Genomic DNA, 26,310 nt, shown 5'->3' with positions numbered 1-26,310 from the left:
AAGACTACATGCAGCTGCTTCATCGGCTAAGGGCTGATTGACTTCATCTGGGATGGCTTGTCTCCTCCACTTGGTCTACTGTCTTCCAGCAGGTTAGCCCAAGCTTTTGTACACAGAAACTAGCAGAATTTTCAGAGAAGGAACCAAAGTATACAAGGCTTCCTGGGGCCTACACTAGTATTTGTACAGTGTTTCTTCTGCTGTATGTTATTGGTCTAAGCAATTCATAACTCTTGCCCAGGTTCAAGAAATGAGGAAGTAACCAACTCAAGGAAGGAATTGTGAACATGCATAATAACAGGAATCAAAGACAAGGAACAGAATAATCATGCTATTTTTGGAAACCATTTCCCTTCCTACTAATGAAATTCCCTTTCAAAGAAGGGAATTATCTTAAAGGATAAATTTACAGCCACAAATGCCCCAGGAGAATTTCTGAGTGGACACCCTTCCTCTACCTCTTTACAAAATTATCATTTTAGTAAACCAAACACATTTTTACAAAATCACCATTTTACTAAACTAAAAAGCAAATGACAGTATCTTTAAAAAAAATACTTTCTGTCCCTATTTTTAAAGCTGAACTGGACTAAATGAAATAACCACACAGAAATCTGTATCTTCAAGGATAAAATGAAAATCTGGACAATTCTCAAGTTAATAAAGGAGAAATGGACCAAAATCAAAATTAATCCATTTTTTTCATCATCTTGACTGAACATGTTTTCTCTGTGCCCTGGTTGTTACCCATTGTTCTTGCCAGTATTAGCTAAGCTAGTATAGAATTTGACCGCACGTGTTTTAAATTATTTTGTTGATTGTAAAAAAAAGCCACATGATTTCATTGAACTAAATGATGACAGAAAAATGACCCCTATAGTCACCTTTTTGAATGGGAGTTGGGGGAAGAGACACAACAATGTAATTTATTAAAAATGTGGTTCTGAGATTTTTCTGAAACCCTGTTATTAAAATCCAAATTAATCAGCTCAACTCACCTTCCAAAGATTTGTTAGAGAGGTTGGATAGAATAAAACTTGAAGAATGAGACCAGAAAATTAAAGGTTGTATTTGAATTTTTAAATCATCTTCTGTCTTTTATGACTTCAAGTTTTGTTTCTGGATTAAAATTGAAAGTCTAAGGAAAAGTGATTCGATGACTTCATAAATATTCCTGAAGTAAAATGGAATGCTTGACATTTTCATAGCAAGTTATGCCTTTTCAAAGTAGTTTTACTTGTCTTCCTTTATATGATCACTCTTAATATTCCTTTAAGATAAATACGATGGATTGTGACTTTTTGTGTAAGATAGGGAAATGAAGTACAAGGGTAAAAACTTTTACAGGGTGATTAATGGGGAATTTGAACTTGAACCTAGACTTCCATCTAGTTTGTCATCACATCATAATGCTCCTGAGTTGGAATTTCTAAATATCATAATTGGTATAATGTGACAGATTATTTGTATGTATTATCAAACTTTACAAACTCTTCAAACACAGGAACTGAATAATACCTCTGTCTCTAAACTTCATATATCACATTGCACATATAGAGACCTAACAGATACTCTGTAAATAAACAAAGCGCAACAAAGTTCTAAAATGCCATAAATTATTTGATAGATTTTTTTTTCTGTTATTTTTTTCAGTGCTGGGAATTAAAACCAGGGATGCTTTACCATTGTGCTGTTTTCCCAGCTTTTATTTGTTTTATATTTTCAGATGGAGTCTCACTAAGTTGAGCTGCCTTCAAACTTGTGATTCTGATACAAGAAAAAAAATATGTACACCTGCTTGGACTACTGTTCAAGCTTTCATTTTGAATGATTATGGGTGGGTTTTTTGTTTTGTTTTGTTCTGTTTTGGTACCAAGGTTTGAGTTTTTTCCATAACAATTAGAAAAGGTAATTAACTGATTTATATTAAAATTTATATCAAATAACATTTTATTACAACACCATTTTAATTGCAGATGAAAGGATCTGGATAATACGTTACCTCTTGAATATTCAGTTTGATGGATTTGAATCTGATGGGGTGGGGATAAGGAGACACATCTTTAATGAAACATAACTATTACTTTGCTCACTATCTTTCTCTGAGGCAAAAGTCACATGCTGCCATAAAGAAATTTTTTAAAAGAAAATTTTTTTTTAATCTGAGTGACTCACATAAAATAAACTTTGGTTTTATACAAAGTTGAATTACTAGGAACATCATTGTTTTCCTGTCATAAGATTGTATTAAAAATGTAACTACATGAAAGAAGATATTACTTGGCCTTTCCGTGTATAAAAGCACCAGTTGACCTTTTTTAAAACTGACATTTGAAATATTCTATGAATTAATTATGATAAAAATGAAAAGAATCTTAAGAACCCTCCAATTCTCCCAAAACAAAATTATACTATTGTTTTGCCACTGGGAGTTTGGTGGACTTTTCCATTTCCTTTTCTTTTTCATCACACTGCATTATCCCTCATGGCCCTTGTGAGATGATTTTCTAAAAGAACTTGATTGGCTTATGCACATATTTTTCAAGCATAAAAAAATGACATCAAGCTGCATGTGGTGGTGTGCACACCTGTAATCCCAGCAGCTCAGGAGGCTGAGGCAGGAGAATCACAAGTTCAAAGCCAGTCTCAGCAACTTAGCGAGGCCCTAAACAACTCAATGAGCCTATCTCTAAATAAAATAAATAAAAAATAAAAGGGCTGGGGATGTGACTCAGTGGTACATCTTGGTACTGGGGGCCGAACCCCAGTAAAAAAGAAAAAATGGCATCAATTTAAGGATTGAACCATGACTAATGTAGACCAGTTATTTTCCAACATCAATAAATAAGAATGGACCCAGCAGCGGGCCTGGACCACAGGTGGCTTCTCGGAGCATGGCTGGGCAGCAAGAGGCTTCCGCAAGCAGTCGGGCTCCCCCTTCCACACATAGCCAGGTTCCCTCCAGTGGCAGGCACGGTCTGCAGGCAGCTTCTCGGAGCAGGACTGCCAGTGAGAGACTTTCCACGCACAGCCAGCCCCAACACCCAGACCCAGTGGTGGCCCGGACCGCAGGCAACTTCTCAGAGCAGGGCTGGCCAACAAGAGGCTTCCATGCACAACTAGGCTCCACTGGCCTGGGCAGCAAGCCAGAGACAAGCCTAGACCAGCCATGCCCCAGCCCGCAGTCTAGTTCCCCTTTGGCAGACCATCAGGCATCAAGTGGAAGTGCCTCTGCCCACTAGTAGGGAATGTACCCCACCTGAAGGCCACCATCCCTAGAGGGGCACTTTCTTCAGGAGCACTGCATTATCAAGTTCCTCCAAGACTTCAGGCTACTGAAGGCTAGGAGGTGATATACTGGAAATCTACAGGGACACTAAAAGCCAATAGAGGAAATCTGCAATATCTCAGAGTCCCACTGATATCTGACTAATATGAGTAAACAAGGGAAGAAAATGTCCCAAACAAACCTAGATGCTATATCAATTTAACCCAATGACAGCACAGCAGAACAAATGTCAGAAAGGGAGTTCAGAATGTACATAATTAAAACAATCAGGGAAGCAAATGAGGAGATGAAAGAGCAAATGCAGGCATTGAAGGAGGAGATGAAAGAGCAAATACAGGCATTAAATGATTGCATCAATCAAAGTTAAAAGAGCAAATATGGGAAGCAAAAGATCATTTCAAAGTTAGAGATACTGAAAAAAAAAACCAAACAGAAATCCTTGAAATGAAGGAAACAATAAACCAAGTTAAAAACTCCATAGAAAGCATAACCAATAGGATAGAACACCTGGAAGACAGAACCTCAGACATTGAAGAAAAAATATTTAATCTTGAAAACAAAGTTGACTAAATAGAGAAGATGGTAAGAAATCATGAACAGAATCTCCAAGAACTATGGGATATCATGAAAAGGCCAAATTTAAGAATTATTGGGATTGAGGAAGGTAGAGAAACAAACCAAAGGAATGAACAATCTATTCAATGAAATAATATCAGAAAATTTCCCAAATCTGAAGAATGAAATGGAAAATCAAGTACAAGAGGCTTATAGGGCTCCAAATATACAAAATTACAACAGACCCACACCAAAGCACATTATAATGAAAAGACCTAACATACAAAATAAAGACAGAATTTTAAGGGCTGCGAGAAAAAAGGATCAAATTACATTCAGAGGGAAACCAATACGGATATCAGCAGATTTTTCAATCCAGACCTAGAAGCTAGAAGGGCCTGGAACATTTTTTAAGCCCTGAAAGAAAATGGATGCCAACCAAGAATCTTATACCCAGCAAAACTTACCTTCAAATTTGACGATGAAATAAAATCCTTCCATGATAAACAAAAGCTAAAAGAATTTACAAAAAGAAAGCCAGCATTACAGAACATTCTCAGCAAAATATTCCATGAGGAAGAGATGAAAAACAAAGAAGCAAATCAGCAACGGGAGGAACTAGCCTAAAGGAATAGTCAAATAAAGGAGAAACCAAATCATGTCAAAAAAAAAAAAAAAAAAATGAGCCAAATGACCAGGAATACAAATCATATCTCAATAATAACCCTGAATGTTAATGGCCTGAACTCATCAATCAAAAGACATAGACTGGCAGATTGGATTAAAAAGAAAATCCAACAATATGCTGCCTGCAAGAGACTCATCTCATAGAAAGGGATACCCACAGACTAAAGGTGAAAGGATGGGAAAAAACATACCACGCACATGGACACAGCAAAAATGCTGGAGTATTCATCCTCATTTCAGATAATGTGGACTTCAAGCCAAAGTTAGTCAGAAGGTATAAAGAGGGACATTTCATACTGCTTCAGGGAAGCATAAATCAGCAAGACATAACAATCATAAATATCTATGCCCCAAACAGTGGCTCATCCATGTACCTCAAACAAATCCTTCTCAATTCCAGAAATCAGATAGACCACAACACAATAATGCTAGGTGATTTTAACACACCTCTCTCACCACTGGACAAATCTTCCAAACAAAAATTTTATAAAAAAACCATAGATCTCAAAAACACAATCAATAATTTAGACTTAATGGACATATATAGAATATACTCTTCAACAAAGAGCAAATACACTTTCTTCTCAGCAGCACATGGATCCTTGTCTAAAATAGACCATATTTTATGCCATAAAGCTAATGTTAGCAAAAACAAGAAGACAGAGATACTACTTTGTATTTTATCAGATCATAATGGGCTGAAATTAGAAATAAATGACAGAATAAAAAACGGAAACTACTCCAACACCTGGAGATTAAATAATACACTATTATATGATGAATAGATAACAGAAGACATCAGGAGGGAAATAAAAAAATTCTTAGAAGTAAATGAGAACAAAGACACATCATATCAAAATCTCTGGGACACTATGAAAGCAGTACTTAGAGGAAGATTTATTTCATGGAGCGCTTTCAATAAAAGAAGAAAATAATCAATAAATAAATGACTTAACACTAAAGCTCAAAGCCCTAGAAAAGAAGAACAGATCAACACCAAAAGTAGTAGAAGACAGGAAATAGTTAAAATCATGAGCTGAAATCAACGAAATTGAAACAAAAGAAACAATAGAAATAATTAACAAAATAAATAGTTGGTTCTTTGAAAAAATAAACAAAATTGATAAACCCTTAGCCACACTAACAAAGAGAAGGAGAGAGAAAACTAAAATTACTAAAATTCGGAATGAACAAGGAAATATGAATACAGACAGGAGTGAAATACAAAACATAATTAGAAGCTATTTTGAAAATCTATACTCCAACAAAACAGAAAATCTCAAAGACATCAACAGGTTTCTAAAGACTTATGAATTACCTAAACTGAACGAGGAGGACATACACAATTTAAATAAATCAATTTCAAGTAATGAAATAGAAGTCATCAAAAGCGTATCAATAAAGAAAAGTCCAGGACCAGAAGGTTTCTCAGCCAAGTTCTACAAAACCTTTAAAGAAGAGCTCATTCCAATACTTCTCAAAGTAGTCCATGAAATAGAAGAGCAGGGAACCCTCCCAACCTCATTCTATGAAGCCAATATCACCCTGATACCTACACAGAGACACATCGAGGAAAGAAAATTTCAGACCAATATCCTTAGTGAACATAGATGCAAAAATTCTCAACAAAATTTTAGCAAATTGCATACAAAAATATATTAAAAAGATAGTGCACCACAATCAAGTGGGTTTTATCCCAGGGATGCAAGGTTGGTTCAACATCTGGAAATCAATAAATGTAATTCACCATAACAACAGACTTAAAGTCAAGAACCACAATATTATTTTGATAGATGCAGACAAAGCATTTGATAAAATCCAGCATCCCTTTGTGCTCAAAACACTAGAAAACTAAGGATAGTGGGAACATTGCTTAACATTGTAAAGGCTATCTATGCTAAGCCCATAGCCAATATCATTCTAAATGGTGAAAAACTGAAAGCATTCCCCCTAAAAACTGGAACAAGGCAGGGATGCCCTCTTTCACCACTTCTATTCAACATTGTCCTTGAAACTCTAGCCAGAGCAATTAGACAGACCAAAGAAATTAAAGGAACACAAATAGAAAAAGAAGAACTCAAACTATCCCTATTTGCTGATGACATGATTATATATTTAGAGGAACCTGGAAATTGCACCAGAAAACTTTTAGAACTCATAAGTGAATTCAGTAAAGTAGCAGGTTATAAGATCAATGCTCATAAATCTAATGCATTTTAATTCATAATTGATGAATCTTCAGAAAGAGAAGTTAGGAAAACTACCCCATTCACAATGGCCTTGAAAAAAATAAAATACTTGGGAATCAATCTCACAAAAGAGGTGAAGGACCTCTACAATGAGAACTACAGAACACTAAAGAAAGAAATTAAAGAAAACCTTAGAAGATGGAAAGATCTCCCATGTTCTTGGATAGGCAGAATTAATATTGTCAAAATGGCCATACTACCAAAAGTGCTATACAGATTCAATACAATTCCTACTAAAATCCCAATGACTTACCTTACAGAAATAGAGCAAGCAATTATGAAATTCATCTGGAAGAATAAGAAACCCAAATAGCTAAAGCAATCCTTGGCAGGAAAAGTGAAGCTGGGAGTATCGCAATACCAGATCTTCAACTATACTACAAAGCAATAGTAGCAAAAACAGCATGGTATTGGTACCAAAATAGACAGGTAGATCAATGGTACAGAATAGAGGACATGGACACAAACCCAAATGAATACAATTTTCTCATACTAGACAAAGGGGCCAAAAAATGCAATGGAGAAAAGATAGCCTCTTCAACAAATGGTGCTGGGAAAACTGGAAATCCATATGCAACACAATGAAATTAAACCCCTATCTCTCACCCTGCACAAAAATCAACTCAAAATGGATCAAGGACCTCAGAATCAGACCAGAGACTCTTCGTCTTATAGAAGAAAATGTAGGTCCAGATCTTCAACATGTTGGCTTAGGATCAGACTTCCTTAACAGGACTCCCATAGCACAAGAAATAAAAGCAAGAATGAACAACTGGGATAGATTCAAACTAAAAAGCTTTCTCTCGGCAAAGGAAACTATCAGCAATGTGAAGAGAGAGCCTACCAAGTGGGAGAAAATCTTTGCCACTCATACTTCAGATAGAGCGCTAATTTCCAGAATATATAAAGAACTCAAAAAACTCTACACCAAGAATACAAATAATCCTTAATCAACAAATGGGCTAAGGAAATGAACAGACACTTCACAGAAGATGTACAAGCAATCAACAGATATATGAAAAAATGTTCAACATCTCTAGTAATAAGGGAAATGCAAATCAAAACTACCCTAAGATTCCATCTCGCCCCAATTAGAATGGCGATTATTAAGAACACAAGCAACAATAGGCGTTGGCGAGGATGTGGGGGAAAAGGTACACTCATACATTGCTGGTGGGGCTGCAAATTAGTGCAGCCACTCTGGAAAGCAGTGTGGAGATTCCTTAGAAAACTTGGAATGGAACCACCTTTTGACCCAGCTATCCCACTCCTTGGCCTATACCCAAAGGACCTAAAATCAGCATACTACAGAGATACAGCTACATCAATGTTCATAATTGCTCAATTCACAATAGCCAGATTGTGGAACTAACCTAGATGTCCTCCAATTGATTAATGGATAAAGAAACTGTGATATATATATATATATATATATATATATATATATATATATATCACACAATGGAATATATATTATATAATATATATTATATAATATATATAATATACACAATGGAATATTACTCAGCCATAAAGAATAATAAAATTATGGCATTTGCAGGCAAAAGGATGAAATTGGAGAATATCATGCTAAGTGAGATAAGCCAATCTCAGAAAACCAAAGGACGAATGATCTCACTGATAAGCAGATGATGACACACAATGGGGGGTGGGAGGGGGCAAGAATGGAGGAAGGAGGAACTATATAGAGGGAAAAGAGGGGTGGGAGGGAGGAAAAAATAACAGAATGAATCAAACACCATTACCCTACGTAAATGTATGATTACACAAATGGTATGCCTTTACTTCATGTACACACATAGAAACAACATGTATCCTATTTGTTTACAATAAAAATAAATTTACAAAAATAAGAATGGACATTCTAAATTGGCAAAACACAGACATATATATATACCACACACTACCGAATTATGAAGAATATTATAAAGGGATTTATCCCTTTGTAGGAAAAGGACTTGCTGTATACAGGTTTTTAGGCAAATAGGACAAGGTTTGAATACCAGTTTTACCCATGTTAACCAAATGCTTATTAGCTATCCAGTTTTGACACCTCTTTATCTCAGTCCTCCATCAGCAAAATGGAGATAAAAGTATCAAATTCTAAGGATTCTTATGTGTAGTAACATATGACACAATTTCAATTTGAGAACAGATTATATATAAATTATAAAAACTGGGAAAACTTATGCATTAGTTTTGGAAGGGAATCAGGAATTATGTTCTAGATCACCATGATCCAATATGGGAGTCACTAGTCACAAGTGACTATTTACACTTTAACTAAAATTAAAATTGATAAAATTCACAATTCAGGCGCAAGCCGCCCGGCGGCCCCGCACACCCGCGGAGGCTCGGGGCTCGGGCCGGGCTCCGCGCGGAGTTGCAGCAGTGGCCGGATGCCAAGTGTAAGTGATCTTTCATCAAGCAGAACTGCATGGAAAAACCAGAATCAAGATCACGGAGCTAAATCCCCACCTAAGGTGTGTGCTTTGTGGAGGGTACTTCATTGATGCCACAACCATAATAGAATGTCTACATTCCTTCTGTAAAACATGTATTGTACGTTACCTGGAGACCAGCAAGTATTGTCCTATCTGTGATGTCCAAGTTCACAAAACCAGACCACTGCTGAATATAAGGTCTGATAAAACTCTTCAAGACATCGTATACAAATTAGTTCCAGGGCTTTTCAAAAATGAAATGAAGAGAAGAAGAGATTTTTATGCAGCTCATCCTTCAGCTGATGCTGCCAATGGCTCCAATGAAGATAGAGAAGTTGCAGATGAAGATAAAGGAATTATAACTGATGATGAGATAATAAGCTTATCTATTGAATTCTTTGACCAGAATAGATTGGATCAGAAAGTAAACAAAGACAAAGAGAAATCTAAGGAGGAGGTAAATGATAAAAGATATTTACGATGCCCAGCAGCAATGACTGTGATGCACTTAAGAAAGTTTCTCAGAAGTAAAATGGACATACCTAATACTTTCCAGATTGATGTTATGTATGAAGAGGAACCTTTGAAGGATTACTATACACTAATGGATATTGCATACATTTATACCTGGAGAAGGAATGGTCCACTTCCTTTGAAATACAGAGTTCGACCTACTTGTAAAAGAATGAAGATCAGTCACCAGAGGGATGGACTGACAAATGCTGGAGAACTAGAAAGTGACTCTGGGAGTGACAAGGCCAACAGCCCAGTAGGAGGTATTCCCTCCACCTCTTCTTGTTTGCCTAGCCCCAGTACTCCAGTGCAGTCTCCTCATCCACAGTTTCCTCACATTTCCAGTACCATGAATGGAACCAGCAACAGCCCCAGTGGTAACCACCAATCTTCCTTTGCCAATAGACCTCGAAAGTCATCAGTAAATGTGTCGTCAGCAACTTCATCTGGTTGATTCCTGAGACTATTAAGGAAAAAAATTTTAAACTCCTGACTTATATAGATATCTTCATGCCATTACAGCTTTATAGATGCTAATACATGTGACTATCGTCCAATTTGCTTTCTTTTGTAGTGACATTAAATTTGACTATAAAAGATGGACTAGATGTGATATTCATATGGACGTTAACTGAAAAGAAAGATTGTTCCTATAAAGAATTGGATTCTGAGAAGGCAGGCAAGGTTTTTGTTTTTGTTTTGTTTTGTTTTTCTGTGTGTTAGGAAAGATGTGAAATGGTTTCTGTAACCATTGTTTGGGTTTGGAAATACTCTGCAGTGGATAGAAGCATTGGGCCATAGTTTGTTAATCTCAACTAACGCCTACATTACATTCTCCTTGATTGTTCTTGTTCGCTGTTTTGTGAACCTGTAGAAAACAAGTGCTTTTTATCTTGAAATTCAACAAACAGAAAGAATAAGCATAGAATAATGCATCTATGTAGCCATGTCACTGTGAATAACAATTTCTTGCATATTTAGCCATTTTGATTCCTGCTTGATTTTTACTTCTCTGTTGCTATGCAAAACCGATCAAAGGAAAAGTAAACTTAAGTTTTACAATCTGTATGCCTAAAAGCGGGTACTACCCTTTATTTTACTGACTTGTTTAAATGATTCACTTTTGTAAGAATCAGATGGCATTATGCTTGTTGTACAATGCCATATTGGTATATGACATAACAGGAAACAGTATTGTATGATATATTTATAAATACTGTTAAGAAAATATTGTGTTTCATGCATTCAGAAATGATTGTTAAAATTCTCCCAGCTGGTTCGACCTTTGCAGATTCCCATGCCCTATGTTGAACCTTGCTTTTACCAGCACAGATTATTTTCAACATGGATATCTAATTCTAAATTCTTTTCATTGGAAGCAATTGACAAGTCATCAGAATACTGACTTTTCTCCAATAATACATGTTTGCTTTAAGAATTATTGTTGCAGTAAAGAAAAGCTTTAAAGAATATGAACATAGTGTTTTAACTTTCCATTGGTTATAGTGGAATTGTGTTTTTAAAATGTATATTTATCACTAATTCTAAAACAAATTTTTAAATAAACCAGCTAAGTGCTGGAAGAAGGCATTTTACCTGAAGTTATTTTAATGTGTATTACACGAATAATTTCAAACTTAAGCAGTGCTTTAACAATGGAGTATGCCTTCTCTGTAATGTCTGGAAATACAAACAATTTATAATGAGCTTCTACAGGTATTTAAATAGAGCAAGCATGTTAAATTTAAAACATGAACAACCTCAACACTTTTCAGTTTGTGTTTTGCTTTGGTCGAACTAGGTGTTTGTTCATCATCCATCAGTTATTTGTGAGGGTGTTTATTCTATATGAATATTGTTTCATGTTTGTATGGAAAATTGTAGCTAAACATTTCATTGTCCCCAGTCTGCAAAAGAAGCACAATTCTATTGCTTTGTCTTGCTTATAGTCATTAAATCATTACTTTTACATAAAAAAAAAAAAATTCACAATTCAACTCCTCAGTCACACTAACTACATTTCAAGCACACAATAACCAGGTGAAGTTAGTGATTACTTTATTAGACAGCAAATAAACTGTTAAAAAGTTCTGATGGACATCATTATTCCAGGTCAGATGTGGAATAAACCAAACTAAATAAATATATTTTTCGCTAATACTGGTTTCCCCCTAAGTCTGAGCATTCGATCATGTTTGTCTCTTTCACTCTATAAGAACTCCATCAGACAATTTTTAAATTCATTTCACTCAATGAAAATGAAGATTTTACAAGTCAATGCTATGTATTTCTTCAAACAGAAAACCAGGATCTAAATTTAGATACTCAAAATCACCCATTCATGCTGACTTACCAAAAGGAGTCAAAAAACCAATGAAAATCTCCACTCAAAAGAATTTTTAAATTTTACTATGATTTGCTTTTCAAAATGAAATAATGTTAAACATTTTTCCTAAAATCTTATTAAAATTTTTTAGTCCTTAATAGCTATGCTTTCTCATTCTCATTGTTTTGAGGCTTATCCATCCCTCATGTCTTTCCTATCCTATCCCTTCCTATCCTTACACCTGGATTATGGCCTTAGACTCTCAAGTAGCTACTGTCTGGCTTATTTCCTCCTCAGCAAAAATTCATTTACTTTAACACCACTCGAATAATGTTTTTCAAGTCAGTTCTATGTTGCTTTCTCATTCAATAATTCCCAACAGAAAGAATATAAATTATTCTTCTGACATTTAAAACTCTCCATGAAGCCCTAATTAGTTTCAACCTGATCTTCTCTTTCCATATATGACCCTCTGTCACAGCTGAACTCTTTGTTACCCGTGCACTGTGCACTTTTTGCACACTCATCAGCTCTGTCCCTGTTTGCACTCTCAGTCTAGTCTGTACATCCCAAATCTTACCCATTGTCCTTTGCCCAGCTTAAGCACCACCTCCCCTGCTGGCCTTTCCTGCCTACTCCAACATCAAGAGTTCACCCTTGTAGCTCTGATGACCTGTGCCTTTTGCTTACTAGTGAACATTATAATGCATCTGCCCACGTCTTCAATTGTAACAGGTTTGAACTATACAGTATTAATCCTAAGCAACTTTTTTGTCCCCAACCTCTTTCTCTGCTGACATAAGAGAACAGATATAAAGAGGTATTTTGTTAATTTGCTCCATATGTATCTTTTTGAATCTTTAAATCAAAAATAGTAAAATGCTATTATTTTAAACTCTATTTCTCCATTTCTTCTTACAGGTTCAGCTTCTGCACTGCATAAAACAAACAGTTACAGGGGGTGATTCAGAAATTGTAGATGGGTTTAATGTGTGCCAAAAGCTCAAGGAAAAAAATCCTCGGGCATTCCAGATTTTGTCCTCTACCTTTGTGGACTTTACAGACATTGGAGTGGATTACTGTGATTTCTCTGTACAATCTAAACACAAAATTATAGAGTGAGTACTATTTATGAATTTCTCATTGCAATAAAATAATTGACAGCAAACTCTTTGTTATCTAATGCTTAAACAATAGGATGCTTTGATGAACTGCAAAGCTAATTTTATTTAATCTATATTTTTAAGCCAAAGAAGCAAAAAAGAACCTTTCCACAGTTAAATGAATATTTTTATCAAATCGCCTTAACTAATCTATTCTTAATATTAGCGTAAAAGTAAGACTTCATGTGTACTTCATTTTAAAAGTTTTAGTTCTACATAGTCTTAGTCAATGTGATTGTACTAGTCAGAAAACTTTTCCCCAAAGTGAAAGAACGTAACTCAAAACAGGCAGATCCAGGAGTTACACACTCTCATCTGGAATTTCTCCTCTCTCTCTCTCTCTCTCTCTCTCTCTCTCTCTCTCTCTCTGTCTCTCTCTCTCTCCACCCCTACATTGACTTCCTTTTTAAAGATGATCCTCAGAAGCTCCAAGTGTTCACTACCCTTGGAGCTGACAGTCACAGCACAAGGACAGTACTTATTTCTGCACAATTGTGACAAAGGTAGATTACTCCTTGTCCAGCTTGTGTCTAAGTGTGTCCTTGAAGCAACCACTGCAGCCAGGGTTGCAGATTCCAATTGGCCATGCCTGGACCACATATTCATCTGTACAGCAGGGTCAGCCTCATTTGAACTGCAGGAACTAAGAATGAAACAGAGTCTCCCTCAAAAGATGCTTAAGCGGACAAAGATCATATATTCCCTACATAGAATATTTGTGTCTTTTTTCTTTTAAAACAATTTTATCATGATTTTTCCAAGTGTCCACTAAGGCTATAATTTATCCCTTTATTTGAGAATTATCTTAGATTGTGTTTCTAGCATATTATATATTCAAATTGACTTTAATTAATTTGGGGGTGTTTCCAATTTTAGAATTGAGTTTCTAGTCTTCTTTTAAGAGAAAAAATCACATAGTATGGAAATAAATTCATTTAGTAGATAATCAGATCTGTAGCACACAGTTCCATTATCTTATATGTATGTACAGCCTTCATTTATTCATTAACAAATATTTGCCAAGGCCAGACATTCTTCTTAGTGCTTGGGATATGCCAATGGACAAAACAAAGATGCCTGCCCTCACACAGCTTGCATTCTAGTACGGAAGGGGAGAATCCGAAATTTTGAAACAAGCAAATCATAATGAAGTTTAAACACTATTACAGGCTTAAGGAGGGAAAAAAGGAAAAGTAAATAAAGATTAAGAGAATCTATAGGACCAAAGACTTAGCAAGGATTGAATTTTCATCATCCAAAAGTATAGTGAGGGAAAGCTTTGGGCAAAGACTTAAAGAAGTGAGGGAGTTTTCTAGAAAATGCTAGAGCAAGGGTCCTAATAAAGCTCCAAGAACACGTCTAGAGAGTTCAAGAAACAGCCAGAGTGGAGAGAAGGGAAGTGGGTTAGGAGAGGAGGTCAGATGGTGTCAGCTCATACATAGCAGGGTTAATAACTAGAAACACCTAGGTTCTTATTCTGAGTGAAGGAGGGAGCTGTCACCAGGTTTTGACCAAAAGAGAGACATTTATATTTATATAAATTTAGTCATATTTTAAATAGATCCTCTGGCTGCTGTGTTGAACATAGTATAAAAGAGCAGAGACAGGAGAAGGAAGGCCAGGCAGGAAACTATTGCTGGGTTTCCTCCTAGATGAACATCAGTAGTCCAAGTGACAGTAGTGGACATGTAGAAAAGGATATATTTTTTATATATTTTTCAGGGAGAAAGATTATTTTCCTGATAGTTTGAATGAAAGGTGTGATGGAAAGATAATCATCAGGAATATAGTCTAAATAAAAATAAAGCTGAGGTATTCTCTGAGAACTCAGTCATTGAGGTGAAAAAGAGAAGAAATAACAAGCTTCTTAGTTATACTATGACAATTTTAGTTATGTAAACATTACCTTTAAAATGAAAACTTTTATCATTTTATCATCAGGAGATAGATAACTTTAATCTGATACACATTACACATGCATATACATGTATCAAAACATCATGTTATCCCATTAATATGTGTAATTTTTATGTTTTTATGCAGGGGTTGAAATAAATTTCATTTGAATTTTAAAAATCCATGACAAATAGAAATTTTGTTGAGACCTAAAATGATTGCAGATTCTGCAGAAGAAGTGAAGTAAGAACTTAGCTATTGAGTGAGATTAACTGAATGTCCATCAACTAATCATGACTTGGCTTCGATACTTTTTGTAATACAATCCAAAATGTGGCCATTTGCAAGGTCTCAGGGATATCACTGGAGAAAATCAAGTGTTTAACATTAATCCATTTAAAAATATATTTTTAACAACAAAAGAGGAAACCAGGGTTTCAGTTAAAGAGGACTTCGGTCTCCTGAGTGGGTTAATTTAATTTTTCTTGTGTTTAAACGTTAAATTCTTTTGAAATTTTTATGTCCTTCCTAGTACAAAAGAGACCTTAAGGTTGCTAAAGTAATTTGTAACAATCCAATACAACAAAAATAAATAAATTAATGAAGAAACTGGTGCAAAAAATAATAGTGGAATTAATCAATCCTCTTGATTGTAAATTCAGTCATGTGAATACAAGTCTTTTACTTGCCAGCTATGCAACCACTCATTCAATGACTTGCCCCTGCTGACTCAATTTCTCTTCTAAGAACAAAATAAATACCTGCCATTTATGAAGAACTTATGCATGAAGTAGGAAGTCTAGAGTTAATAAATGGAAGCCCCTACAAAAACGCCTGTCATTGAAAATGCAGAGTAAATTTGAGTTTGCTATAATTTTCATTTTATAAACTCTAATAATTTACTGATAATAGTTTTCTATTTCAGGTCCAACTTAGAAACCAAAGTAATCAGTTATAAGAGTCAAGTTACTTCTGAAGTCTGAAATAATTTTTTTCCGGCAGATCCCCTCATAAAATGGGATGAAATAGAAAATACCATAGTGACACTCCCCCAGCAAAAGCAAGAAGTCCCATAAAACATCCCATCTCCCAGCAAGACTAATGGAAAATATTCACAGCAGCAACTGGGACTGTGGAGCTGACATATGGCCCTTTCTCCGGGTTCTTGTTGGCATCATTCATGATGCTTTGCTTTGACTGGTTCACTGTCATCTTGTTGCTGGTTTATTTTAAAATATCTGTCCTTTGTTCTCAGCTAAATGTATAGCTAGTTATTCTCATCTTTTATGATGTTTTACCCTTTCTCAGCATGAAAGCTTGCATTAGATGCTTCCTTTCATTCTGTTGTTCTGTACAGGAATTTCCTACTTACTAAGATCCAATTTTGCATTTCAAGTTGATCTTTAAGGTTTCAGCCATACACTTCCTCTCACTGTTCAATCCTCAGAATAATGCCTTCTCCAGCAGTCAATTGCATCCTTCCTACTATATCCTGACATTGACCATTGTTCACTGTGTGTGACCAGTCAGCTAAGTGCAGCCCAGACCCCAACACAAGGTCTCTAAGCCCTAGCACACGGGACAATTTGTTTGGTCTGATCCACCAGGTGCCCACTCAGCTGCTGGCTACCATTACCACCCTTTGGGTTTGTCTGCTGGGGACACTTCTGCAAGTAATACTAAGCAATATGTCACCATCCTGGACAACTTTCTTTCCTATTTTCATTCACAGCTATTGTTTCTACTGAAAGAAAAGATAAAGTTTGTAGTTGTTTGGCACTGAAGGACTGACTGAAAGTTCACCTTCCCAATAAGCTAAAAACAAAAAGCATGTACACATGCACATGGAAAGAGAGAGAGAGAGAGAGAGAGAGAGAGATCTCCCCTTTTTGCCTCTGTATGTAGGTGATGTCCATGTCTTGCTAATTATAACCAACATAGTCCAAATCCAAGAAAGGTTACTACCTTTTCTTACATTAAAAGTTGTATTATCTTGCATTGTCATGATCATAATCCATATTGTAAGTAAGGGTAGAAAAATCACAACATTAGGATCTTCTAAAGTACTAAAAAGACTTTAGTACTTCCCCAAAACATGAAAAATATGCAGAGTTGCATATGCAACAAATGTTTATTTACCACGTGTTATGTCCAGGCTTTATTTTGAGAGTTGGGAATACAACACTGAGTGAAATACAGTACCAATCTTCTAGAAGTTCTCCAGACCAAGAAAGGTGGTATAGATAGGTAGGTAGGAAGAATGTATCTCAAGCCAGTCTCTTCTCTGTTTTTCACTTTCCCCATCCCTAAACTAAGCACTGAATAAGAACCACATATTTCAAACTTTTAAAGAATAAAACTATCTTCTTGCCTCACTCCCCCAAGAAAACACATTAGATGAAATACAAAAACTGACCTATAAACTTGTTGCATGAGATTTTAATAAGGACCCCATTAGATGAAATACAAAAAGTAACTGACCTATAAACTTGTTGCATGAGATTTTAATAAGTAAAGTCTAGTTTAAATAACAACAGATAAATTTCACTAAGCACAACAAAATGTTGACTTGAATTTCTCAGTAACATTTTAACTTCAGTAGAAGCCTCCCAGCATTTATACAGTGAGATTTTTAAAAACACTAATTAAATGAATGAATGTAATATAAAGGACTACATTGTATCACAGGTAAACTTAAGATCTTCTGTTTTACATGTAATGACCCTTAAAAACATAAATATATATGTCATAAATTATATGCTAACTTTTCCTCTTATACAGGTTAGATGACAAAGGCCAAGTGGTTCGCATCAACTTCAACAATGCAACTAGAGACACGATATTTGATGTACCTGTTGAAAGAGTTCAGCCTTTCTATGCTGCTCTAAAGGAGTTTGTTGACCTCATGAACAGCAAAGAAAACAAGTTTACCTTCAAGATGAATCCAGGTCAGTAAGGACATTTTTTCAAACAAGTAAAAGTTTGGATTTTCTCCAGCTTTACCCATGGAGAATGAAATTCAGAACAGTTTTACAGCAGAACCTTGGTGAGCCGCTGACGTGCTTAAACAGCAGACTCCTGGCTCCCACCTCTGCTCCTTGAAACAAACTCCAGACCAAATGAAACCTTGTGCCTGATCTTACAACCCCGTGTTTTCTATTTTCTATCCTGATAGCCTATCAATACAAGCTGACCCTTGTACTTTATTCTCCTATCCTGGTAGACAAATTTGTCCTCATGATGCTCATTCTAAAATACTTAAGCCATGTTTATTCATGAGACTTACTGGCAGAGATAGTATTGCCTGAAATAAAATAGTACTTGGAGTACCCTAGCTACTTGAAATAATTAAGTGCAAAAAGCACTGATTTTTTTTTTTCCTGGACCATCTCTGCTAGGTGAAGCGCCACCACACTTCAGCCTTTTTTCATTTTTATTTATTTTAATTGACAAGCAGAATTGTATATATTTGTCATATATATGTTGTTTTGAAGCGTGGACATATTGTGGAATGGCTAAATCATTCTAATGGAATATATGAGTTATCGCACATAGGTATGTTTTTTTACAGTGAGAACACAAAGTCTATTTTCTTGGCAATTTTCAAGAATATGATATTAACTATAGGCACCATGTTGTACAATGTATCTCTTGAACTTGAGGCTTTTGTTATCAATAGTAAAAGGCATAATTTCCTCTCTGCTCTTGATTTGGCCAAATGGAAGAATCATTTTACTGTAATAGTTTTTTTATTTCTTTACTTTTTCCTTTATCTCTTTTTCTTACTTCTCTCAAGATAGTGTCTTGCTCTATTTCCCAGCTGGGTCAGAAACTCCTGGACTCAAGGGATCCTCCCATCTCAGACCCCCAAGTAGCTGAGACTACATGAGTGCACCATCATGCATGGTGGAAATTATTTTTAGAAATTAAACTTTGGCATAATAAAAATCCTAGAAATCACCATAAACCCATCGTCATGCAGTCATAGCAGATTAATTTTAAGAGCAGCAAACTGTGAACTGAAACACTGCAGAGGGGAAAAAATAATTGGAATCCAGATTTCCCCATTCAAAGGCAATGTAGCTTTAGATAAATTTCTCAACTTGTTGAAGCTTTGATATTCTCAACATGAAAGGGTAATTCTCTCTTAGAGTTCTATGAATCTTTTTTTTATTTGCTTTCAGATGACTTTTTTTTTTTTTATTTTTACAGACTGCATTTTGATTCATTGTGCACAAATGGGGTCCAAATTTTCATTTCTATGGTTGTGCACAATGTGATTCACACCATTGGTGTAATCATACATGTACATAAGGTAATGATGTCTGTCTCATTCCATCATCTTTCATACTCCCGCCCCCTCCACCCTCTCATTCCCTTCCACATAATCCAAAGTTCCTCCATTCTTCTCTTACCTCCCATGCCCCCAACCATTATGTATCTTATGAATCTTAAAAATAATGTCCATAAAAGAATGGGAATGTAAAAGACAAAACAAGAATGTCACAATCTTTAAAATGATTTGAAACTCTTAAACTGGGCAGGGGTGATTCCTAATTAAGAGATAGGTGACAACCAATAAAAACAATACAAAAGCTTTACACAGAGAAAATCTTCCAAGTAAGAATTATTAGAGTGTCCACAGGAGCCTACCGGGCAGTGTGGTTGAAATATCAAGGACTGAAGCAGTTTGCATCCAGAGGTCGATTAGTGTGATGGTCAATGTGCAGTTTTTGGTAAGGAAATAAATGTACTGTTTCTTGATAGGAACTGAGTAGCAGTGGTGTTTTGCCTGTTGTATTTGCCTACTTTGTAAATCATTTAAACACAAATGATTCATAATGGAAAAAAAAAATCTTTCATTTAGGTGACGTCATTACTTTCGATAACTGGCGCTTACTTCACGGCCGACGTAGCTATGAAGCAGGAACTGAGATAACCCGCCACCTGGAGGGAGCCTACGCCGATTGGGATGTGGTGATGTCAAGGCTTCGCATCTTAAGACAGCGTGTGGAGAACGGGAACTGAATCTTGTGTCTCTAATTTTAATAAGATTCCAGTGACTGCACTTGTAAGTCATGGCTATTCAAAGATCACACAATCTGTATCGTTCACATATCAGTTTAGCATTGAACATGTAACTCCCTCACAAATACACTTTTGCTTGTAATTCTACTCAAAGTCAGCCTTTTAGATGGTGTAGCAATATAACCTCTTCTCCAAGTAAATCCGTCTTTCTGTCCTATTGAATGTTTAGACTCTAATTTCTTTTGCTCACTGTAAGTGCCTCCAGAATGCCTACCAATAGTTTTTGTATCAAATGAGACATATCTTTAAATACAGTTCTTTTTTAATAGAGCTTTTGCTTCAAATAAAACTTAGGCCTCAAATAAAATTTCTTAAACATACTTCTGTTCTGTTGCCTGTGAAGTCTTATTTTTCATGACTCCTTATGACTGTCTTGGGAAAAGAATATTTTCAAGGGTCTTCTTTTATTCATTTTTTGTTATAGAATTCCATGACCCAAACTTCCAGTTTGTGATCTCAGCATTATTTTGGAATACCTAAATTAGGACAGCAAAACCAAGTATGCCAAATTAAAAGAAAAAAATCTTATCTCCCTGAATTTCTCTTACCCCACACAAAACTCCCATTGACCACCAGCATTGCTTACTCCTGTGCATGGACCATTCTCATTCCTTGCCTCCTGCTAACAACTGGGAAGAGAAAAACCAAGATACAAGCAGCCCTCCTAAATGGGCTCCCTATCTGTCACCCTCTGCTCTGAGGCTTCCTTCAGGGCCACTGCCTTACCCTAGTGGTGGAAAACAGCAATGGAAGTCCCACTCCTGCCGAGCCCAGTCCCTCACCCCTCACACAAGGGGAGCCTCATTTTTAGCATTTGCTGAAATCCTGGTAGTACAGAGAACTTATAGTCCATAGTATTTGGACCCAACCAAGACTCCCGTTCTAAAAGTCTTAATCACTGCCACCATGGCAGGGCACCACCTGTTGCCTCAAGACCACATGTAAACATTGCTTCCATTCATATTTTAATTTAGCTTCACACTCTCTCCAGTTTCCTTGGCACCATAGTCTGGATCAAGAGCATCTTCATCCCATGTCAGAACACCCCTCTGACACTCTGAACTCTAGTATTTAGTCTGCATCACTAGCCAGACTCCTCCTTATTATAACACTGTCCCTTTCTGGGACTTCAGTGTCATTTCCTATTATCTGGTCTTGACTAAGGCCACTGCAGTGTGTAACATAAGCTTGATTTCTTTGAACTTGAAAAGGAATGGGCTGGATTCCCAACTCTCCTCAAATACTCCTAAAATGAAAATAGGTGAGTTCAATGGTGGAATGACCTAGTTCTAAAGGGCAGCATTCAATAATACCTCAAAACAAATAATTTACCGGGGTGACCCCAGATTCATCTATTCAAAGCATCTAAATTCCAGGCACTTTCCAAACAGCATTACCTTTTTGTTCTTTTAGCAGATATTTATCACACACAGTGGAATATGCCACTCTCCTAGAATAAGGATACAGAAGCTCTTGAAATAAGCCTCTTTATAGTCTATTAAGGAATCAGATAAGGATGTAGATAATGATGTGCCACATTAACGGGGTGGTTCATAGAAAGGCAACCAAGCCAGAACAAGGAGGCTCCAGGAAAACTTCAGTCTGAGTTGAATTATGATGGCTAATGGTAGTTTTCCAAGTAGAACTATTATCTGTGTCTCTTATGCTCCCGTTAAAGCATAAAAGGCACAGATAGTCGAGAGTAAACACAGGACACGTGTTGACTGCTAAATGAGAAAAGCAGAAAGCAGACCACAGCAGCAGTGTAAATGCTAGGGTTGGATGCCTAGGTTCAAACCATAATGATGGCAATCATTTAACCATGTCTTTTCCCACTAAGCCTCATTTCTTTCTACCTATAAATGAGACCAAATAACAGTTCTTTCATTATATTTTTAAATGAAAGTTTATAAGAAGCAGTGTTTTCCCAAGTTTCTCAGATGATGAGTCACGCCTACAATGCCTTTTCTTTTTAAGAAAAAAGACAGCATCCCAGATCATTCCCTGAAGATTATGATTCAATAAGTCTGGGATGAGGACCAGCAACTGTATTTTTAGCAAGGATCCCAGGTGATATGCATCATTAGTAAAGTTTGGAAAATACTTATATATAATATTAGCAGAGTTCCAGCTCAGGGTAAGTTCTCAATTGATGTTAACTATTATTACTTATAAAAACAGAGGCTGAAGAGGGAGAGGGTGGGTTAGGGTGAGAAGAGATATATGAGACTGGAGACAAAGACAAGGCCAAATCATGAAATGTCTAAATGCATGTTGTATTACGGAGTTGGTGTTTATCTTAAAAGCAAAGAAAAACGATTTAAAGGACTCAAGCAGTAAAATGCCTTGATCAGATAATCATTTTTTAAAGATCCATCTGGCTTTATTGTAGAGGGAATTGTATGTGAGCAAAACTAAAACCCATAAATCTACTTAGGAAATTACTGCAGGAAGCCATATGAAAAATGAAGAAGGATTGTGTTAAAACACTGGGAATACAGGGATACTTAGAAGGCCAAATCTAGAAGACTTGACCCACTGAATATGAAGAGGGAGGGAGATGTCTAGGATCTCTCTTGGGTTTCTGGTTAGGAAAATGTATCATACAGAGAGAGAAAGAAGCCACAGCTGTCCATTTGGCAATTGAACATAAATGCACATAGAACTCTGGACAGAAATCTGGATTTGAAATCTACATTTGGAAAGTGTATAGATCATAGTTGAAATTGTCACTTGTTTCCTTGGAGACCTATGGATGTGACTAAAGTCACAGTCATAATGGGTTGATGATAAACTAATGATATTGGCTCAGTTTATGTAATCAGTTTTAAGCAAAATATAGGCTTATATTCAAAATCAGATAAACTTCTCATATATTGTATTTTTGTCTCCAGAAGACAATGTCCCAAGCTACCACTGCAGAGCCTTCCTGTTTCTTTCTCTGCTGCAAATATTATTTCTGCCCTGGAAAGGAGAGACAGAGGATTGGACAAAGTTGCACAATTTCTGAAGTGTTATATATGACATGACATATAATGGGCTACAGCAGCTGGTGCTGAATAAAGATGATTAGGTTTCCTGGATATAATTGCCTAAAGAATTGACCTACCCCCAAAATCATAATAGAACTGATGTAACTTGGATCAGAAATTGCCCCTATTGGCAGTATAGATGCTACTGCCTTCCATTTCTCTGATTTGACTTGGAGAATGTTAGCTACTTGGCTAGTTAATTGGAATAACTCCACAGTTCACAAGAATGACATGTCACACAGGTTCCTGATGGTTCTCTATTTCTCCTCCTAGTCAACCATTAAAAGGTGAGCAAATGAATATTGATAGAGGAAATTTAAGCAAGAGAAGAAATTCTATAGAGAATTTAGGTAACATTGAGGATAATTTCTCTTCAGAAGTTTAGACTATGAAATGGGAGATGTCTTTTAAACAAAGGTACTCCTTTCTGTTAAACATCACTGGGAATAGATTTGAACCAAAAGTTCTTACAATGCCTGTGGTCTTAGATATTGCTCTGTTTGGCCTTCATCCTGACACCAGCACTACCTGCCATGGAACCCAGGATGAGTCATTTTCCTCCTTCCCAGGTCCCAGGTAATAGGCCTGCCAAATTTGGTTCCAGCTGAGGATCCTAAAATGACTTATGACCTAGCTCCATCCCCTCCCAGCCATAGTCTGGGAACATTCCTGCCTGCACAGTAACCCACTAGGAGACACATCTGTCCAATCTGTTGGAGGCAGATTTGCCATTCTCAGTTCTATCCTAGATCCTGAAAGAGCCCTGCAACTAGGCTCCAGCCCCTCTCAGCTGCAGGTTAGGAGCAACTCTGCCTGCCCAGGAAACCACCATGAGACATGCCCATTCATCCCCCTGGATACTAGACTGACAGTCTCAATCAGATTGCAGATCCTAAAGCAACCCAAGAAAACAGCTCCTAGGAACACAGCAAGAAGCACACGTGCCCATGCACCTGGAGGCAGACCTGTAGACTACAGTCTCAACTATACTCCCAGAAGTATCCCTGTGACTCTGTTCTGGTCCTGCCTGCCCCAAAACACACATAATACACTGGTGAGAGCCTTTCCAGGTATCTGATAGAAGAAACAACTCTCTGTGAACCCAGCAGCAAATTTTCTGTCTATGGACATAACTGTAGACTCTGAAGTAGACCCTTGTCCCAGCTCCAACACTACTAATTCAGGTCCTGGATGCCCAGTGGCCAGACAAAATCCACACTGCCTGAGCCTTAAATAACAGGCCTCACAACCACAGGATCCATCAGAAACCAAGTAATCTACCTGAGTAGATTGAGTCCACTCAATTGTGATCCTAGGAGCAATTACATCAAGACAGAGACCCAATTGGAAAAAGTCTTCACCTGCTAAAACTAGTCTGTAAAGACTTGAAAAATTATTACCTTATATACAGGTATGACTGCATGACCCATGTGATCCTGCAATATATATAATCAGAAAAATGAGAGACTATGCTCTACATATAATCTATCAAAATGTATAAATACATTCTATTGTCATGTACAACTAATTAGAACAAATAAAATTATTTTTTTTTAAAAAAAGAAGAAGTCTTTGCTCTTCAAATGCATAGATACTAATACAAGGCTTATACATATCACAAAGAAGTAGGCAAACATACTACCACCAAAGGAAATTAATGGATTTCCTGTAACTAACTCCAAAGAAATGGAAATCCCTGAGTTATATGACAAATAACTCAAACTAATCAACTTAAAGAAATTTAGTGAGATGTAAAACAGCAAAATAGGTTAAAGTGAACAAAATCAGAATAGCAATAAATGAACAAAATGAGAATTTTAACAAAAAAGTATAAACTACAAACACACGGAGAGAAAACTGCAGCTGAAGAACAGAATAACAGACTGAAAAATCAATGAAAAAGAGCTAGAACAGCAGATTCAATTATGAAGACTAAGGAGTCAGCACAAGTCATTGGCAATCAGACAATTAGAGAAATGAAAAGAAAAAGTAAGGAAAAAAGACAAGAAAGCATACCTGACCTATCAGACACCATCGAGCAAATGAATGAATGAATTATGGGAATTTCAGAAGAAGGGAGAAAGAAGCAGAAAGCTTTCTTGAAGAAATGATGGTCGAACATTTCACAAATCTTGAAAGGGATATGAACATCCAGAATCACAAAGCCCAAAGAAAGACAAGCAAGATCAACCCGAAGGCTATATTCCTTGAGATGCATTGTAACCAATTTGCCAAAAGTCAAAGATAAGGATAATGTTGAAAGCAGCAAGAAAGGAATGACTCGTGCCATGCAAAGGAGCCTCCATGAGGCTAGTGATAGATTTCTAACAGAAACCTAGTACTGGTCAAGAGAGTCTGAAAGGATATATTCAAAGTATAGGACAAAAGCTGCCAACCAAGAATACTATATTTATCAAAGCTGTCCTTCAGAAACCAAGAAAGATAAAGTCTCCCAGACAAGCAAGAGCTAAGGATACTTATCACCAGTAGACCTAGAATAAATGCCAAAGAGATTCCTTCAAGTAGAAATGAAATAACCTAAAGTAACAACATAAAAACATTAGAAAATATAAACTCATTGGTAAAGATAAATATATAGTCAAATTCAGAATATTCTAATTCTGTCTGTAATTATGGTATATAAATTTTGTGGTAGGGGAAGCAAAAGTACAGAACTTTTATATGTAATAAAAGTTATCAGTTTAAAATAGATTGCTATACCTGTAAGACCTTTTAGGCAAGTCACATGGTAACTACAAAGAAAAAACCTCTAGGATCAAACAATACCCATACAAATAATCATCAAGTCACAAAGGAAGACAACAGGAGAGAAAGAAAGGAACAAAGAAAAACAGAAAACAATTCAAAATATGGTAATAATGGTTCAATAGATTAATAAAAGCAGGATCCAACAGTATGTTACTTATAACAGACCCACTTAAGCTATAAAAGCAAAGAAATGAAGTGAAGAAAAAGCACACAGGGATAACCAAACTAGAGCAGGGTCGACTTGACTTAGACTAAAGAATGCCGTTAAACTCTCCCTG

The 26,310-nt window shown here is 36.3% G+C and overlaps 2 protein-coding genes across 6 annotated transcripts in view; both read left to right on the top strand.

The window, feature by feature from the left end:
- Bbox1 (gamma-butyrobetaine hydroxylase 1) overlaps window positions 1-20,551 on the top strand; it is a 75,167-nt gene extending 54,616 nt beyond the window's left edge. For all 5 annotated transcript variants that reach the window (XM_047519361.1, XM_047519365.1, XM_047519362.1 and 2 more), the window contains 3 exons: window positions 13,006-13,202; window positions 17,925-18,091; window positions 20,011-20,551. In XM_047519361.1, coding sequence (XP_047375317.1) covers window positions 13,006-13,202; window positions 17,925-18,091; window positions 20,011-20,171 — 525 coding nt within the window. In that variant the 3' untranslated portion in view covers window positions 20,172-20,551. The remainder of the gene's footprint in view (window positions 1-13,005; window positions 13,203-17,924; window positions 18,092-20,010) is intronic.
- Window positions 9,223-10,604, top strand: LOC124960543 (polycomb complex protein BMI-1-like; the record flags this gene model as incomplete). The annotated part of the gene is made up of 1 exon (XM_047519366.1): window positions 9,223-10,604. A coding segment is annotated over one exon (990 nt), but the record flags the coding sequence as incomplete, so codon positions are not given.
- Window positions 20,552-26,310: the final 5,759 nt, after the last annotated feature.

This window comes from Sciurus carolinensis, chromosome 11, assembly GCF_902686445.1.
Source record: "Sciurus carolinensis chromosome 11, mSciCar1.2, whole genome shotgun sequence".
Classification (NCBI taxonomy): Eukaryota; Metazoa; Chordata; class Mammalia; order Rodentia; family Sciuridae; genus Sciurus; species Sciurus carolinensis.
The sequence above is the reverse complement of the archived record's forward strand: the minus strand, read 5'-3'. Positions and strand labels throughout refer to the sequence as shown.